Genomic DNA, 17,628 nt, shown 5'->3' with positions numbered 1-17,628 from the left:
AAATCTGAAAACTCAAATCCAGGAAAGTATTATTAACCGTAGTCCTCATGTTGTACATTCCATCCCTAGATACATTTCTCCTCCATATCTGCTACATCATATCCTCCGATCTACATATCTCCATTTCTTTCTCTTGGCCCCTGCCTCTGATAACCACTGTTTCATTATCTATAACTGTATACAATTTTTAGATGCCACTCATAATTGAGATAATGTAATATTTTCCTTCCTGTGTTTGGCTTATTTCACTTAGCATAATTTCCTCCTGATTCACCCAGGATGCGAAAAAAGGCAGAATCTCTTTTTTTTAAGGCTGAATAATATTCCACTGTTTTGTAAATACCACAGTTTATCTATCTGTCCATAACAGACACTTAGGTTGTTTTCATGTCTTGGCTATCAAGAATAATCCTGCAGCAAACATGGGAGTGCAGATAGCTTTCTGAGGTGGGAATTTCATTTCTTCTGGGTATATACCCAAAGGAGGGATTGCTAAATCATAGGGTAGTTTTATTTTCAATTTCTTTAGAAACCTCCATACCATATTCCATAATGGCTGTACAATTCACATTTGTACCAACAGTATATGAGTACTCTTTTCTCCACACTCTTACTAAAATTTGTTACCCTTTTTTTATTATAGCCATCCTAATTGATATGAGGAGGTATCTAAAAGAGTTTTGGATTTGTATTTCCCTGATGATTAATGCCAAAGAAATGTTGAATATCTGTTCATATACCAGTTGATTATTTTTATGACTTCTGTGGAGAAATGTCCATTCAGAGCCTTTGCCCATTTTTTATCTATTTATCTATTTCTGAGTTGTATAAAATCTTCATAAATTTTGAATATTGACCCCTTATCAGATATATGGTTTGCAAATATTTTTCCCGATATGCAGGTTGCTATTTTATTTTGCTGAGTGTTTCCTTTACTGTGCAGAAGCTTTTTAGTTTGAGGTAATCCCATTATATATTTCTGCTTTTGTAGCAAGGGCATTTGGTGTGATATTAAAAAATCATTGCCAACCCCAATGCCAAGGAGTTTTTCCCCTATGTTCTCTTCTAGGAATTTAATGATTTCAGGTCTTAAATATAGGACTTTCTTACATTTTGAATTTATTTAAGTGGATGCTGTAAGACAAAGGTCCAATTTCATTCTTTCGCATGGGAACGTCCAGATTTTCTGGCACCATTTATTGAAGAGACTGTTTTTTCCCTGTTGTGTCCTCTTGGTGCCTTTATCAAAACTTAATTGGTCTTTTATGTTCAGATTTATTTCTGAGATCTCTGTAACAGATTACATTTCTTGAGGGAAATGATCAGACTTTCTTCTTTACCAAATCTCTTGATATAGAAAAGATGCGCATAAGGTTTCTTGTGGGTCACAGAGCATGGCTGCTTGCCAATGTATTAGCACTCAGCAATGGCCCTGATTGTTCTCATCATTCTCATGTATGTTTTGAATGCAGAGGAAAGAGTCTCTCCAACTCTTTGCTCCACCACACTTCCGGAAAATGTCTGTGTTCCTCCATTGTCCTGACTCAAAACCACCTTGGTTTACACCTCGGGTATGGGTAATCAATAAGATGGAATGCTTCTCTTGCTTTTCCTCTTGCCTTTTTTATTGTGTTCAATAGCACAGTTATTTAAATACTTCCGGAAAAGCTTATCCACCAACACACACCCTTCTTTTTTTTCTTCTTCTTCTGTATTACTTTTTCAGGGATGCTACGATAGTTTTAGTATTGTTTTAGTAGAATGCAGAAAGAATGGAGGCATTGCCCTGGAAAAAGACAAACTGAAAGGAGACTCTCAAAGGTGGAAAAATATATAGAACTAGCCAGGGTCTACAGTTTTGTGACCACAGAACTATTTATTTGTACACTATCATTTGAAATAACATTCGTAAGCATTATAAAGCCTTCTACTGCTAGTTGTACTGAAATAGCAAGTGCTTAATAAGAATACTATGATGTTAAAAATAATTTAATAAAGAAATGTTCATAATACATATATTGTGATAAGAAAATATGAGATCTACCTTTTTTTAATGGGGGGGGTGGCAGACAGGGTCTCACTCTGTCACCCAGGCTGGAATGCAGTGGGTATGATCTCAGCTCACTGCAACCTGCCCCTCCTGAGTAGCTGGGATTATAGACATGTGCCACCATGCCCTGCTAATTTTTATGTTTTTAGTAGAGAGGGTTTTGCGATGTTGGTCAGGCTGGTCTTGAACTCCTGGCCTCAAGTGATCCACCTACCTCAGCCTCCCAAAGTGTGGGGATTAGCAGCTTGACCCACCACACTCAGCCAGATCTACCTCCTTAACACATTTTTAAGTGTACAATACATTGTTATTGACTGTAGGTACCAGGTTATACAGCAGATGTCTAGATCTTATTCATCTATTCATCTTGTTTGCCTGAAAATGTATGCCTGTTGAATAGTAATTTTCCACTTCCTCTCCTCCCAGAACCTGGTTCCCACAATTTTACTCTTTGATTCTAGAAACTTGACGACGTAGATACCTCATATAAGTGGTATCATGTGGTACTTATTTTTCTATGACTGGCTAGATACATCCTTGTTCCTGTGTTTTGAGCTCTATCCTGCATTTATTTCAAATGTTATACTCCGACACAGCAAAACTGAAAGTTAGCAGGACGTTTTCATTCATCGCCTCTAGCTTAAAGCAAATCTGGTTTGTTCTCGCTGGCAAGTCATTTCCATCAGGAAGAGGTCTCTGTTCTGTCTTCATCAAACAATGCTCACTTGAGTAGTATGCACTTTACATTCAGAGAGTAAATTGTACATATAAATATTTGCCGAAGGAGTCAGTAATGCACTCACAGCAATTAGTGTCATGTGCTCCCTTTGGGCACTCAGGTGGAAAACCATGGATCTTCCTGAATGAAATACAACCTGCATCCTCACCTGGCACAAATCTGGCTTCAAAATTGAGATTAAGAGCGTAAAACAGGCTCTCTCCCTTTAACAAATAAACAGAACGCATAATTGTTTCATCAACACTAGCTTTTAAATATTCTGAAGGAGAAGCAGCTTGATTAAAGGTGAAATCAAAGTAGTACTTGCGATTTTCATCATGTGAGCTGTGAGCAGAAAACTACAGCTCGAAGACTGCTTTGAAGTGGTGCGGCCATTTTTATGCCAATTAAAGATTTCAAAAGCTTCAAGTCCTGTACGGGGTCTGGGTAATCTGGGTAAATCTTTGGCCATTCTGCTCCATACATATAACAATTTACTGTCAATGGAGCATGGCGCGTTTTTAAATATTCCTTTCAGTTTCTCTCCATAAACTTCTGCCCATCACTAATACTGAATTCTACAAATGAGATCCTATAATTGTCTACTGGACATATTTGCAAAAACAATAAGAAACCCTTTTTTTTCGTTTATGTACATCCATTGATCTTTCAGGAATCGTTCGTGTAATTTGTCCTAATTAGATATATAATCAATTCCACTGATCTGCTGTTCACATAGAAGCACGCATCCATGAATCCTGAGTGAATTTATGAAAAAGAACTCTCCATAAGCAAGATCAAGTAGTCTCAATAACTTTAGCTAAGGTTAACTTTAGGAATGATTTAAAACCTTTAACCACACGTTTGTCTTGGTAAGAGCTCAGGAAAGGCTACCCCAAAGTACATTGAACTGAAGGAGATCCGGAGGTACCCCAGGAGCAAGGTCACTCTGATCTTCCCTGACCTTTCTTTGTGAGCGCTGGTCATAAAGAAATTATCTAGCTTATCTTGCCTGAAATTACGTAACAAGAGCCTCATTCTAGAGGGGTCCTTCCCTGTTCCCAGGGGTGGGAAATTCTACACAAAGGAGTCAAGGAGACTCTGAACACAGAGGCTTTGCTAAGTTTCCCTGCTCAGTCTGTTACCATTGGATCATACCCTTTTATCCAGTCACATTTTAAAATGGTTGGTTGTTCTTCACCAAAACTAAGCAGAAAAATACACAGTTTTCTGACTAGGAAAAGGGGCTGAAAAACAAATAAAAATGAAAAAATAAAAGAAAACACATGGTTTTCTCTGGGTCTTTGCATCTTCATTTCTGAAGGCTCCTGTGTCAAGTAAAACTTTGATAAACAAATTGGTTATGCTTTTCCCCCTATTAAACTGTCTTTCATTCTGAGAGTGTCAGCTGTGGCCCTTATGATGGGTGAGGAAAGGTTTTTGTCACACCTTTCTTCCCCTACACTTCCAAGTACTACATTACAAGGGAATGCTCTTCAATGTCAACTTTAATGCCGTTCAGCTATTGCGATTCTGGTGATGTGGTATTTAATTCGGAGAAAGAAAATCTTTAATTAAACAACAAAAATAAGGTAATCCTGCTTAAACTTTAAAAACTAGTAGAAGTGTTTTGTTTTTTTGGGGGTTTTTTTTGTTTTTTTTTTTTGTTTTCCTGAGACAGAACCTCGCTCTGTCGCCCAGGCTGGAGTGTAGTGGTGCGATCTCGGCTCACCGCAAGCTCCGCCTCCCGGGTTCCCGCCATTCTCCTGCCTCAGCCTCCCAAGTAGCTGGGACTACAGGCGCCCGCCGCCACGCCCGGCTAGTTTTTTGTATTTTTAGTAGAGACGGGGTTTCACCAAGTTAGCCAGGACGGTCTTGATCTCCTGACCTCATGATCCGCCCACATCAGCCTCCCAAAGTGCTGGGATAACAGGTGTGAGCCTCTGCGCTTGGCCGAACTCGTGAATCTTTAAATCATTAAATCTGCTGCTCTGCACTCCTCAGTGTCTATCAGAATCATACACACACACACGTGCACACACATGCATACATGCATGCACACATGCATGGACACACACATACGCAGACATACAGGCACACATGTGCACACATGCACACACACACTTGCATGAACACACACTTGCATGAACACATATTTGCATGAACACACACACAGAGCTTAGAATGGTCTATTATGCATGCAGAACACGCATTCTGAATAAAGTAAATGCACGTTAACCCAATATAAGTTAGTACCCAGAAATATACAATCTCTCGAATGAAAGATGTCTTTAATAAAGGACCTTTAATTAAAAATTCTTGAATCTTCATCTCAATCCAGAATCATGTGCCCCAAATTTTTCTTGATAGCCCATTCAGCTCCTGTAAGAATGCAACTGTTCCACTCACTAAGTATGTTGTGTAAGTAAATATAACTCAGGAATATACACTATGTCTGATTTTCACATGCAAATACTTTCCACAGATATAGATTAAGAAAAATAAAGTGTGACACTTTTCAGAAAACTTTTTTTAATATTGTCTACTTATTCATTGAGATCTGAGGGTAGGAGTGGTCAGAGAGAAACATCAATTAGTACTGGGAAAAGAAAGTAATCGAAGATACACTGGAAACTCTTTCAGTGTGTACACTGATCCCAGAATCTAAATAATGATTAGGTTTTAAAATACATAGTTGCCTATATGAGATTCATTTTTATGGCAACATTTCTGGCCTTTAATTGATATTCTCTCCAAAAAATTTAGTCAAAGAATTAGACAAACTCCATCTGTGATTTGAAAATACTAAATTTTGAATAGAAACACAGAATTTTAAGGTCTAGTTTTAAATTTTTGGTTGGCCTTACATCATTTTTCCAAACACAACGTTTTTGTTTTTTTTGAACTCCTGGGTGATTCTTAAATATGAATACTATTACACGCTCATTTGAAGTTCTGAATAAAATTAATGGAGATGTGAATATTTAAAAAGTGTATTTAAAACATGCAAAACAATTATAATTTTTTCATAACATTTATAATTTAAATATTTGGATGTAATAATTTCAGCTGCAAGCATAGAACATTTTCCGTATTACCAGAAGACAGGGCTAAGGACTAGACTATGGTAGACCAGATGTTTACCATTTAAAAAATGTATATATATCTTAGGTTTCAAGAACAGGTGATATAATCCACACACTGTATTAGGTATTCGTGACTCTAACATATTTTATATTTTGATATGGAGAAGAGCTTAATTCAATGTTTAAAATAGCAACAGTGACAAGGAAAAACTTACATTTGCTTTGTGTACTGGTCCTTGGTAGTGATTTATAGGAAATTTCACATTCCTGGGATACACTGATGTCATCTAGAGCAACAGTAGCATTTGACGAAAAAACAGTAGCTTCCAAAATTAACTATAATTACAGAAAGATAAAACTGTTAAAAACACATCACAAAAGTAATGTCTTACAATCGTATTTCTTTGTGTAGAGGAACTCTATTTACATCTGTCCCATTTTCCAATCTAATTTTAGAAACCTGTTCTGACCAGAACATCCTAATTTAAATTTATAAAGCCATAACGGCTTTGACAGCATCTTATGTAACCTTAATGCCAAAGGTAACTTTGTTTCAATTAAAAGTGGTAACATTCATCATTAATGAAGGGATCTCTTCCCATTGGAGCCATTAAGAGTCATATGCGTTTATAATGAACTCTTTGGAGCAGTCAACTGTGTGGCTTACAACTCAATTTAATTGAGATATGAATTCATTTGTAATGAGTGTGCTGGAGGCAATGATTTATTTCCATATTAAAATATTTAAGTATTATATACATACATAGAAACATAATATATATTATATACATACACAGAAACGTACTCAACGTAGTAAAGCACACATCAATAACCACATATACAGTGGTTGATAATATTCATCTGCTTACGCACTCAGAGACATCTATTTAAGTTTAATTTATTCCAACACTCTGAATAATGTCTGATTTAATTTGTTTACTTTCTTGTTAATTACTCCTATTATTATGTTGTTATTCCAAGAAAAGAGAGAGAGAGAGGAGGGAAAGGAAGAAGTAATTTATGCCTGGAATCTTATGAACCCATATAGTGGACCACCAGTCCAGGACACAGACAGAAGGTACATCTCTATCTTATCAGGGAGGGTCTCTAATCTCAAGGATCATTAAATTTACTTGTGCCAGGGCTCAGAACATGCTATCCCAAAATATAGCACCTTGGAGTCACTCTCTGACTTCCCCTCTCTTTTCTTTGTGAGAGCCAGCTATAAAGCAATTATCTGGCTTACCTCTCCTCAAAACAGGTCATAAGAACCTCATGTAACTGGTGTCCTACCCTATCTACACCTGGATGAAACAGACACTACACAGAGAGGCCAATAAAGATCTCTGCTCAGTTCTCTCCAATTTATTACAATGAGATAATACTCTTTTTGTCCATTTATATTTCTTCATGAGTGTCCACTCATCTTTGAACCTAAGCATAAACATAGAGAGTTTTCCCTGGTCTTTGGGCCTTTGTTTTTGAAGGCCCCTATGTCACATAAAATATTAATAAATTTGTTACTTTTTTTCCTTTTAACCTGTCTTTTGTTATAGGGGTTCCAGTCATGCCCCTTGTGATGAGTGAGAAAACGGTATTACTTTTTCTCTCTTACACTTGGTATGATACATTCACTATACTACATCATAAATGCTGTATAAGAAATAAGTATAAGATACTAGGAGACTCAAAGAAGACAATTCATTCTTTTTGCCAATAATGAGAGTTTGGGAAAAGATTTGATGGAGAAGTAATAGCCTCCATGATACCAGATTTTGTTGGGCAAAATATTTTACCTCAAGAAACTGAGGCAGCAATTTCAGCAAAAACACAGAGATAAGAAAGTGCATGGTGTGTTTAGAAAATGTTGATGGGTGTCAAATGTCCATCAATCATGGACTGGATTAAGAAAAGGTGGCATACATACACCATGGAATACTGTGCGGCCATAAAAAAGGATGAGTTCATGTCCTTTGTAGGGACACGGATGAAGGAAACCATCATTCTCAGCAAACTATCGCAAGGACAGAAAACCAAACACCACACATTCTCACTCATAGGTGAAAACTGAACAATGAGATCACTTGGACACAGGAAGGGAAACAACACACACCGGGGCCTGTCGTGGGGTGGGGGGAGGAGGAGGGATAGCATTAGGAGATATACCTAATGTAAATGATGAGTTAATGGGTGCAGCACACCAACACGGCACATGGATACATATGTAATAAACTGCATGTTGTGCACATACATCCTAGAACTTAAAGTACAATAATAATAATAAAAGAAAATGTTGATGGGTGTTATAGGAGTATAAGATTTTAAGAGAACAACAAATGAATCAGATAATAGATGGAGAGAAAAATTTCATGAGTTGGTACAGCTCAATTGGATAGCAACTAGATAGCATCTATTAAAAAAAATTGCATAGACCATAAAAATTGAGTTAATTTCTTAGCATTTATCCTAGAGAGACACTCAAAGGTATACACATGAAGGCCTGGGAAGGAATGTTTATTTCAGTGCTAGTTTTGATGACAAATGACAGGAAAGAACTTACATGTGAATCAATCAATAGTGAGAAATACTATACAAGTTAAAAATAACATCTATCTACATGTGTCATTATGGAAAGAAATTTAACATGTGTTTTGGAGTAAAAAATTAAGTTACAGAAAAATATTATAGTATAATATTACTTAGGCTGAAAACATCCAACCATTCAGATTTCCAAGTATATGTGGTACATTCATACATGTTAAGTAAATAGAAAATGGACTGGAAGTAAAAATAAATTGTTATCTATAAATACTCAATACAAAATCTATGGTGGGTGATGAGGATAGTCAGCAGGGACTGTTGCTTTAAAAGCAACTGTTGCCAAATAAAAGTAATATTAGTTCGTCTACATTTTGCTTACTTCTACATAATGAAATTCATAATTATACAATTAGAAATTGTAATTCTACCATTAATTAAAATCATACAAATTTTAAAATACAAGCAATTACTTCCTTCAAGAAATGTACATTATACCTGTAAATAATGACCATTTCATGGCTTCAAAATCATCATGGTTGTTACTTTTTTTTTTATTGCTGGTTTTAACAAAACCACACACACACACACGCGTGTGTGTATATATGTATGTGTGTGTGTATATAAAATGCTGTGACCAATTTCCTTTTGGAACTACAGTCAGCATCAACTGGTAATCAGTAAGTGAGAAAGAGGTCACTCAGAAGAGCTGTTTCAACCACGGATGGAGGAAGAGTGAAAACCTCATTTGATAAGATTCTCAAGGTAATTGGAGAATTTACATTTTAAATTAAATTAGATGACTCTCTCTTCTAAAACTATTTTTTGGGATCTTGTTGATTTTTGTTTTATTCAATTATATTACTCCCCCTAAGAATAAAACAATTTCTTGCTTTCAGGAACCACATAAATTCATAAATGTTCACAATCAAGTGATTACTTTTTATAAGTATAAAACTCAAGTGCTTTTCCAGAAAAATACACAATTAACACAGAAATCTTGTTTTCAAAAAAATAACAGGAGCAAAAAATGAATATGAATCCAAGAGAAAATAGAAATACAGTAAGAAGGAGTAGAGAGGAGTAGGAATATATTAATTTTTGAAGGATGATGATGGTATCAATAATAAGAGCAGCAGTCATCTTTTATTTAGCACTTACTACATGCCAGTCACATTCACTTGCTTTAATCCTGTGAAGATGATGCTATTTTCATCTTATTTTAAAGTGAAAGAAACATATTATAGAAGTAATTGGTTGAGCATCACATGTCAAGTAAGAAAAATACGTAAGCTGAGCCATTAATGATTACACCATCCTGTGTCTCTCTAACGAAATAAAGAGATAACTGGGCTTTAGTGGATGCTGCAGAATAGGGCGGCCTGGAGAAACGAGATTGCATACAGCTCTAGATTAAGCAGGCCAAGGACACAGCAACTTCACGGAGACTCGATCACCTTTTACTTTTGTGTTATGAATCTTACCCTTCACTGAATCATCAAATAATGTCAGGAAATTGTTATTGATTTATATCATTGACTCCGATAAAGACAGAACATGGTATCCATCATTGTGGGAAATTTCACAAAAGGGTCATTTTAAAACGAAATCTAAAATATGATACAATTACATTTTAATGGGAAGCTCGAAGCAAGTAGAGCTACTTGAAATCAATGGACTACTCAGAAAAAGTGCCACCTTGAGATACGAAAACAGCACAGCAGTTAGGGGGAAAAGAAATATTAAAAGAATATATTTATGTGAAAAGCTGAACATAGCAAGTGAGCAGGCCAAGTTAAAACAGGTTTGAAAATTACTATTAACTCTTTGGCCTAAATTTTTCCAATAAAACTCTCACAAGAAATGGAGGGAATATTGAAATGTCATTAATTTGCTGTTCTTACAGAATAAACAGTAAACCTAATTCTTTGCCAGCAAGAAGAGCGAATGCCCTACCTAATTAGGGGTGTTGATTTCCTATGAAACCCAAAGCAATATGTATTCTGTTATATTGTCTACAACTGACATCAAAAGAACCACACTGAATCAGAATTTCATGGCTAAAAGGGAACACAGAGGTCACATGATTTGATGTCTTTCTTCTTTCCAATATTTGGACTGGGTTACACTGTACTGTATAAATATGTTCAGAGCTCAGTTACATGGAACTGATGACTAGGCAATGACTAAGGTCACCCTTAAATGATTCAGGCTATTAACCTTAAATCCTAGCCTATTTCCAAGAAGACAAACTTTAAATATTTGAATATTTAAAAAGCTAGATTAACTACTTGTAGGTGTAATATCTTTTTCATTTGTTGTTGATAAAAGAACAAAGTAGAACTGTACTTAGCTAGAATCCTCACGTATATTTTCACATCTTTAAAAATACACTGAGAGAAATCAGGTTAAAGCCAACATATTAGCGTCTTTTTTTTTTTTTCCAGAGGATAAGAAATGGGATGGAGAGACATACAAGGAAGACAAAAGTTGCATCTTCATGAGCAAACAAACTTTAACATTATAAGCAAATGAAATATTAACATTAGTTAATACTGAGGTGCATTTGAGTATTTGTTTCTCTCTGTATTAACTACTAGTTTGAAATATTTAATAGTAAATACATGCGATAATCGTGTATTGAATAGTACCATGTATATATCTGTGCCAGTGTATCTATTTATTTATATTGTGTGTGTATAAAATCCAGACTAATTCACAACAGAACGTCAATACAAGTCCACAGTTCCTTATCTAAAGTCTTTGGGGCCAGATGAGTTTTGAAATGTGAATAGCTTAGAGCTGAGAATGGTAACATAACACTGAGAGTGTTTATTACATGATACCCTCTGGGAGATTGGGGGCAGCACTGTCAAATCAAACCTATCATGAAAGGAGCTGCCTAAAGGCCTCACAGTGGTTCAGGGCAGCTTGGGTTTTGCTTCTAAACTCATTTTTAAAAAGCTTATTGCTTTCCAAATTTAATTTTCTAAATTGCTGATTAGATATTATAGGGCCGTCATGGCCTTCTTGAGAGTGAAATTTCAGGGAATTTTTTTTTTATTTTTCTTTTACTCATCTGTAGTTTCCAAAATAAACATGTGCTGTAGCCAACTCATAACTGGATTAAGTGGGGAGACACAGAGGAAAAATCTTAGCTTCTCTGGGTTGAATTAAACATGACTGAGACCTTGAAAGAACTCAGCATTGAGGCTGATTGGAGAGAAAAAGCAACACAAGGTACTGAGCCACCAGCAGGGGGATGAAGGGAGAGGGAACAGCAGGGCTGGGTTAGAAACCCTCATACATCCATTGCAACAAAATCACAGAATCTAACCAAACCACTGCCCATCTACAAACTAGTTAATATGCCCCCCAGATAATAAGGGATAGTATCCATTTGCACTGCAAAGCAAAATCATTACTATATCCAAAAAGGAGAACATTAAACAGAAAACAAAAACTGCATTCACTGAAACTCTTCAGTAATGGTGATGGGTCAATGAGAGCTTCCAGCTGTAGACAGAAATGGCATGTGCTTCAACTCATATTTCTAAATTACCTACTGCTAGAAAGGACATTCTGTTTTCTTCTCAATATGTCAATTAATGACAAACTCTGAACCATCTTTTTGGTGAGTTTCATTCTAACTAAAAGCAACCTGAATGAAAACAATTTTCTATAGAATATAAATGCAGGAGGCAAAAGATCAAATTGTTCTGATTTCGTTGCCCTGCTCCTTGCAGTGGAGATTGACACCAAAATGATTTCATGACCAGCCTTTGCGTCAAATGCTTCCCAATTTAGAGCTGCTAGTATTCACGATGTCTTTTTCCATTAAATATGAGAATAGAATAAATTGATCTTTGAGAAGGGAAGTTGGAGACTGTCACTGAGTGAAGAGGCCTTTAATGATTGAGCCTAGAGTTCTGATCAAGCAGAAATTCCCTTTTTAAAACAGAGAATACTAACATTTATTGAGTGTCTACTATTTCCAGACAATATCCAAGGAATAACCACAGCAATAAAAATAGCTAAATCCCGTGTCTATGCCAGATTCGCTTCCACGTGCTTTACAAGTATACACCATATAATCCTCACAATAACTCTATAAAGTAGAGAACAGTAATTGATTACAGTTGATGCTTATTCCCTATTCTTCCTGCTTCCATGGGAAGGCAGTTCCCTGTAGTAACATTGCTGTTACTTACCCCTCACTCTGTAGCAGGAGGAAGATTTAGCTGACTGTGAAGTTAGAAGAGTAACCTGGGGGAACTCGACTTATCCTCCTCTCCCATTCAACACCCCCTGTTGGGAGCCAGTCTGTCCTCAGGAGGCATGCATTCTGATATTATCTCTGGCTAATGGTAAGAGACTTCTCCTAGAGTATGAGCTCTATATTTCTCCAGCACAGTCAGTTGTTCTCTGGGTAATTCTATTTATTCTAAGATCAAGCATTATTTTAAACAAGTGACTCTACATTCTAAAGCCATCTGCTCCAAAATATGTATTCCCTACCTGTTTAACTTCTATATTTATCTCAATTTGTTCAGAAATGAGGACGAGATGACCTTAAAGCCCCAACTATTATCCTCACATCCTACTAGTGAAAGAGGCATAGAAGACTTGGGTAACTTGTCTGTGATCATACACTTTTTTGTCTTTGTTTTTTTAAGATGGAGTCTCACTCTGTTGCCCAGGCTGGAGTGCAGTGGCGCCATCTCGGCTCATGGCAACTTCCACCTCCTGGGTTCAAGTGCTTCTCCTGCTCCAGCCTCCCCAGTAGCTGGGACTACAGGTGCGTGCCATCACGCTCGGCTAATTTTTTGTAGAGATGGGGTTTCACCATGTTACTCAGGATGGTCTCAATCTCCTGACCTCATGATCTTCCCGCCTCAGCCTCCCAAAGTGCTGGGATTACAGGCATGAGCCACTGCACCCAGCTGATCATACACTTTAACTTGAACCCAAGGTTCCAGAGCCCATGTTCATGGCTGCCATTTTAGCTATATCATCTTTAATATTCAGACTCCCCTGGAGTATTGCTTTTATCATCACTGGTTTTCACACATTAGGAAATTTGATGCTCAAAGACAATATTTACACAGTCATTTAGCAAACAATAAGCAGAGCAGAGACTAAAACTCAGACCACCTGACTCCAAAACAGTGTGCTCTCCATCATATTCCACTCCATCCAATCTAGTTTCCAAAATTGCTCTTTTCAAATGTCATCCAGAAGACTTATGTACAAGAGAGTAGAAATTAGAATGCCCATTTGACAAGATACAATTGCCTTCTATTATTATTATATTTTATTAATACATAGTTGTACATATTTAAGGGGTAAATGTGATATTTAGATACATGCATACATTGTGTTATGATCAGATAAAGGTAATTGGGATATCCATCACCTTACACACTTCTCATTTCTTTGTGTTGGGAATGCTCCAAATCTTATCTCCTAAATATTTTGAAATACACAATAACTTGTTACAGTTGCCTACTGTGCTATCAAACACTAGAGCTTATTCCTTCTAACTACAATTTTTAACCACTAACAAACCTCCCTTCCTAACCTCCTCCTCCCCACCACCCTTCTCAGCCTCTAGTAACCATCATTCTCCTCTCTGCCTCCATGAGATCAACTTTTTAGCTCCCACGCGTGAGTGAGAACCTGCCGTATTTGTCTTTCTGTGCCTGGCTTATTTCACTTAATATAATGTCCTCCACTTCCCAAAGGTGGATAACATTCTCAATGTTACCAGGCAGCAGAAAGTGAGACAATAAGATTAATATATTACAGCCCAAGTCAGATTTTATTTTCACTACATCATATAATCCAACATCTTTACTTCGAAAAAGAAATCATTTTAAGGTACTCTTCTCTCTGCCATCTTATTCATTTCTTATCTCCACTTTTGCTACTATTCTACACATACTTCTTGAGCGCATAGTCAAAACAATCTCTCTACTCATCCCAGATCGTGTGTTTGATCTCTGAATGTGTTTGCTTCATTAATGTTGAATAAATTCATGAGCTATGTGTACTATTTTGTTATCTGAAAGGATTAGCATTAAATAAGTGTCTTCTGTCGCATTGTATTAATTTCTTATGGGCTTACCTGAAAAGGTATGAGCTATATGTGTTATATTGTTATCTGAAAGGATTAGCATGAAATAAAGTGTCTTCTGTTGAATGGTATTAATTTCTTATGTGCTTACCTGAAAAGGTAGAGTAGATTCTCCCGCTTTTGCAATGAGATCAATTTTTGCGTGGCTCCACTGAGATTCGGAGAATCTGATTATTTTGCCTTGCTTTTGCAAGTTTCCATCTAGAGATGTTCTTGTAAAAACTGAGAGATGTGAATGTTGAGACAAATGATACCAAAACTGCACCTGTTGAAAACATATTTTCAATTATATAAATATTCCATTGACCTGTCTCTGGTAGTTTTTCCTATAATTTGAAATATTCATGACCTCAGGTGATCTGCCTGCCTCCCATCTCTACTAATAATCCAAAAATTAGCCAGGTGTGGTGGCATGCGCGTGTAATCCCAGCTGTTTGGGAGGCTGAGGTAGGAGAATCGCTTGAACCCAGAAGGTGGGGAGGTTGCAGTGAGCTGAGATCATGCTGTTGCACTCCAGCCAAGGCAACGAGAGCGAGACTCCAGCTCAGAACCACCACCACCACCACCAACAACAACAACAACAAACTATGTATATATATTCCAAACAACTTCTGTGTTAAATATAATCTTCTCAATTCTCCTTTCCCCCAGATGTATAACCCAGTCATGGCAGTACTATTGTTTCCATGGAAGTTTCCAGAATCCTTCTCTGGCTTCTTATAAATCTGGGAGGTACACGTTGAGACTCAACATTAAAAATCAAGTATCACTATACATACTTCATGTTTCAAACAACAAAAAGTTTCCTTAAAAATTATTTTTAGTTTAATTTTAAAAACTGTAATTAATACTTTATACTAATTTAGTCTCTGTGGTAACATTACCAAATTACTTGGAAGCTCACAGGGTACTGTTAATCAATAATTGAGCCAAGTAAGACAACATTCTTCGAGGGCAGGGAAGCTTAATCATTTCACTTCCTATTCACCATCAAGAATAACACAATCTAAAGGTCTGATGGCTTAACTAAGTAGTAAAGAGAATAGAGAGGATTATTCCAGGTGCTGATAGCAGTAGCCCTAAAATGAAATTCCATACTGTTACTGATTCAACCAATATTTACTGAGCACTTTCTAAGTACCTGGAGCTGTATGAGGCAAAAATTAATTCCCTTAATGTTGTTTGGATGATTCATTCTGTAAAATATGCCCACAAAACCTCCATTAAAACAAGTTCAGATATGCTGCAGTCAAATCTTTTTGCTTCTTCTGATTATCACATAACAGGTCCTAAGGCTGTATGTTTTAAAGAAAAACCCAACATTTAAAGATGAGGTCCCTCAAAAGTGGAACATTTCTCTTTAGATTGAGCGATATTTTTTCAGGTTCGTTATATTTTAAATTCTTTTTAAAAAATGTTTTCTTATTCATCATTGTGCTTTTATACTGATACATGGACAGATACTAGCATATATATAGGCAAACCATGCATTTCACTGTTGAGACCCAATTCCAGTGGTGAATGTTGACCGAAAAACATGTTTTAAATGCTTTTAAAAAAAAAATTGTTCATTTCATAACATCAAGCATTCTATTTGGTACAAATTTTTATCAATGTCTACTTAATTGTGACCACCTGATTAAAAAATTCTGATTGTTTAATTTCATTTTAGATTTTATTACTGTACTTACCTTAATTCACACCTTGACAGGTAAGTTAGAAACAAAAATAATGGAAATGTTTAATTAAATTCCATGGAAAGAGATGATTCATGTTTCTCAACTGCAATTAAATTTTAGATCCCTGCTGTAAGTTTCACTATGTCCCAAGCTTGTAAATATGCAAAACACAGCTTGAAACCTAGTTGTACAAGAGATGTGCATGTCCCATTAGAATTTCGAGCTGTCAAACTGTCACTCAGTACATCACCAGTGTGAAGTCATTTTAATAGTGTATTAAGTATAAATGCCAATGGGATCCATATTCAATGATAATATGGATCGGAACTTATATATAATTTACTTTTTTACAGAATTTGCATTATGGAGACTTAAATTCTTAAGTTATTAGATACCAAGAAATGTTCCATTATCTTTTCAATTTCTGAGGGTCAAATCACTGAACAAAAGTTATTGATACAGCTCACAATTTTTTTAAATTCGTTGTTTTTTCCTCTTTTTTTTTTTTACATTGTTGCTATGAACCATAATTTTATCTCATTTTATTTTACTTATTTATTTTATTTTATTTTTGAGACAAAGTCTCGCTCTGTCAGCCAGGTTGAAGTGTGGTGGCACAATCTCGGCTCACTGCAACCTTCGCCCCCCAGGTTCAAGCAATTCTCCTGCCTCAGCCTCCCAAACAGCTGGGACTACAGGCTCATGCCACCCCCGACCAGCTAATTTTTTGTATTTTTAGTGGAGACAGGGTTTCACCACATTGGCCAGGCTGGTCTCGAACTCCCGACCTCAGGTGATCAGCAGACCTCAGCCTCCCAAAGTGCTGGCATTACAAGTGTGAACAGGCAGTGTCCTGAAGGCTGTCTTCATCCTGGTGAAAAATAACTGCCTGTGAATTCTAGTCTTGCAGATACAAACTTGATAAAGTATCAGAAAATACCATGTAATGTAATATTGAAAAGGAATTTAGGAAAGTCTGAAGTGCTTTATTAAACCACAAATTGGAAGTAAGTTACATTTGATGGGGAATAAAAATATTACTTCCATTAATCGGGACACTTGAAAAGTGATTTTTGCAAATTTTCCAAGTGACCTGAATGATTATAATGGTCCACTGCAAAATCTATTAACCCAAAACCATCCAATCTAGTATTATGGGAAGAATGGTAACTCTCTAAGAAAATAAAATATGGCACATCAATTACAGGATTACGTATTTCTTCTGTTGCTCTTCTTTTTTTTTTTTAATTTATTTATTATTATTATACTTTCATCACATCATCACTGGCCATCAGAGAAATGCAAATCAAAACCACAATGAGATACCATCTCACACCAGTTAGAATGGCGATCATTCAAAAGTCAGGAAACAACAGGTGCTGGAGAGGATGTGGAGAAATAGGAACACTTTTACACTGTTG

The 17,628-nt window shown here is 36.3% G+C and overlaps 1 protein-coding gene across 5 annotated transcripts in view; it reads right to left on the bottom strand.

Moving 5' to 3' along the window:
* MALRD1 (MAM and LDL receptor class A domain containing 1) overlaps positions 1 to 17,628 on the bottom strand; it is a 732,448-nt gene that overhangs the window by 598,483 nt on the left and 116,337 nt on the right. For all 5 annotated transcript variants that reach the window (XM_028826041.2, XM_077945484.1, XM_077945481.1 and 2 more), the window contains exons 13-14: positions 14,620 to 14,793; positions 6,070 to 6,190 (exon numbers count right to left, since the gene is read on the bottom strand). In XM_028826041.2, the coding sequence (XP_028681874.2) occupies positions 6,070 to 6,190; positions 14,620 to 14,793 (295 nt within the window). The remainder of the gene's footprint in view (positions 1 to 6,069; positions 6,191 to 14,619; positions 14,794 to 17,628) is intronic.

Source organism: Macaca mulatta, chromosome 9 (genome assembly GCF_049350105.2).
Source record: "Macaca mulatta isolate MMU2019108-1 chromosome 9, T2T-MMU8v2.0, whole genome shotgun sequence".
Taxonomy (NCBI): domain Eukaryota; kingdom Metazoa; phylum Chordata; class Mammalia; order Primates; family Cercopithecidae; genus Macaca; species Macaca mulatta.
Note: the sequence above shows the minus strand (reverse complement) of the source record. Positions and strands in the feature narration are given on the sequence as shown.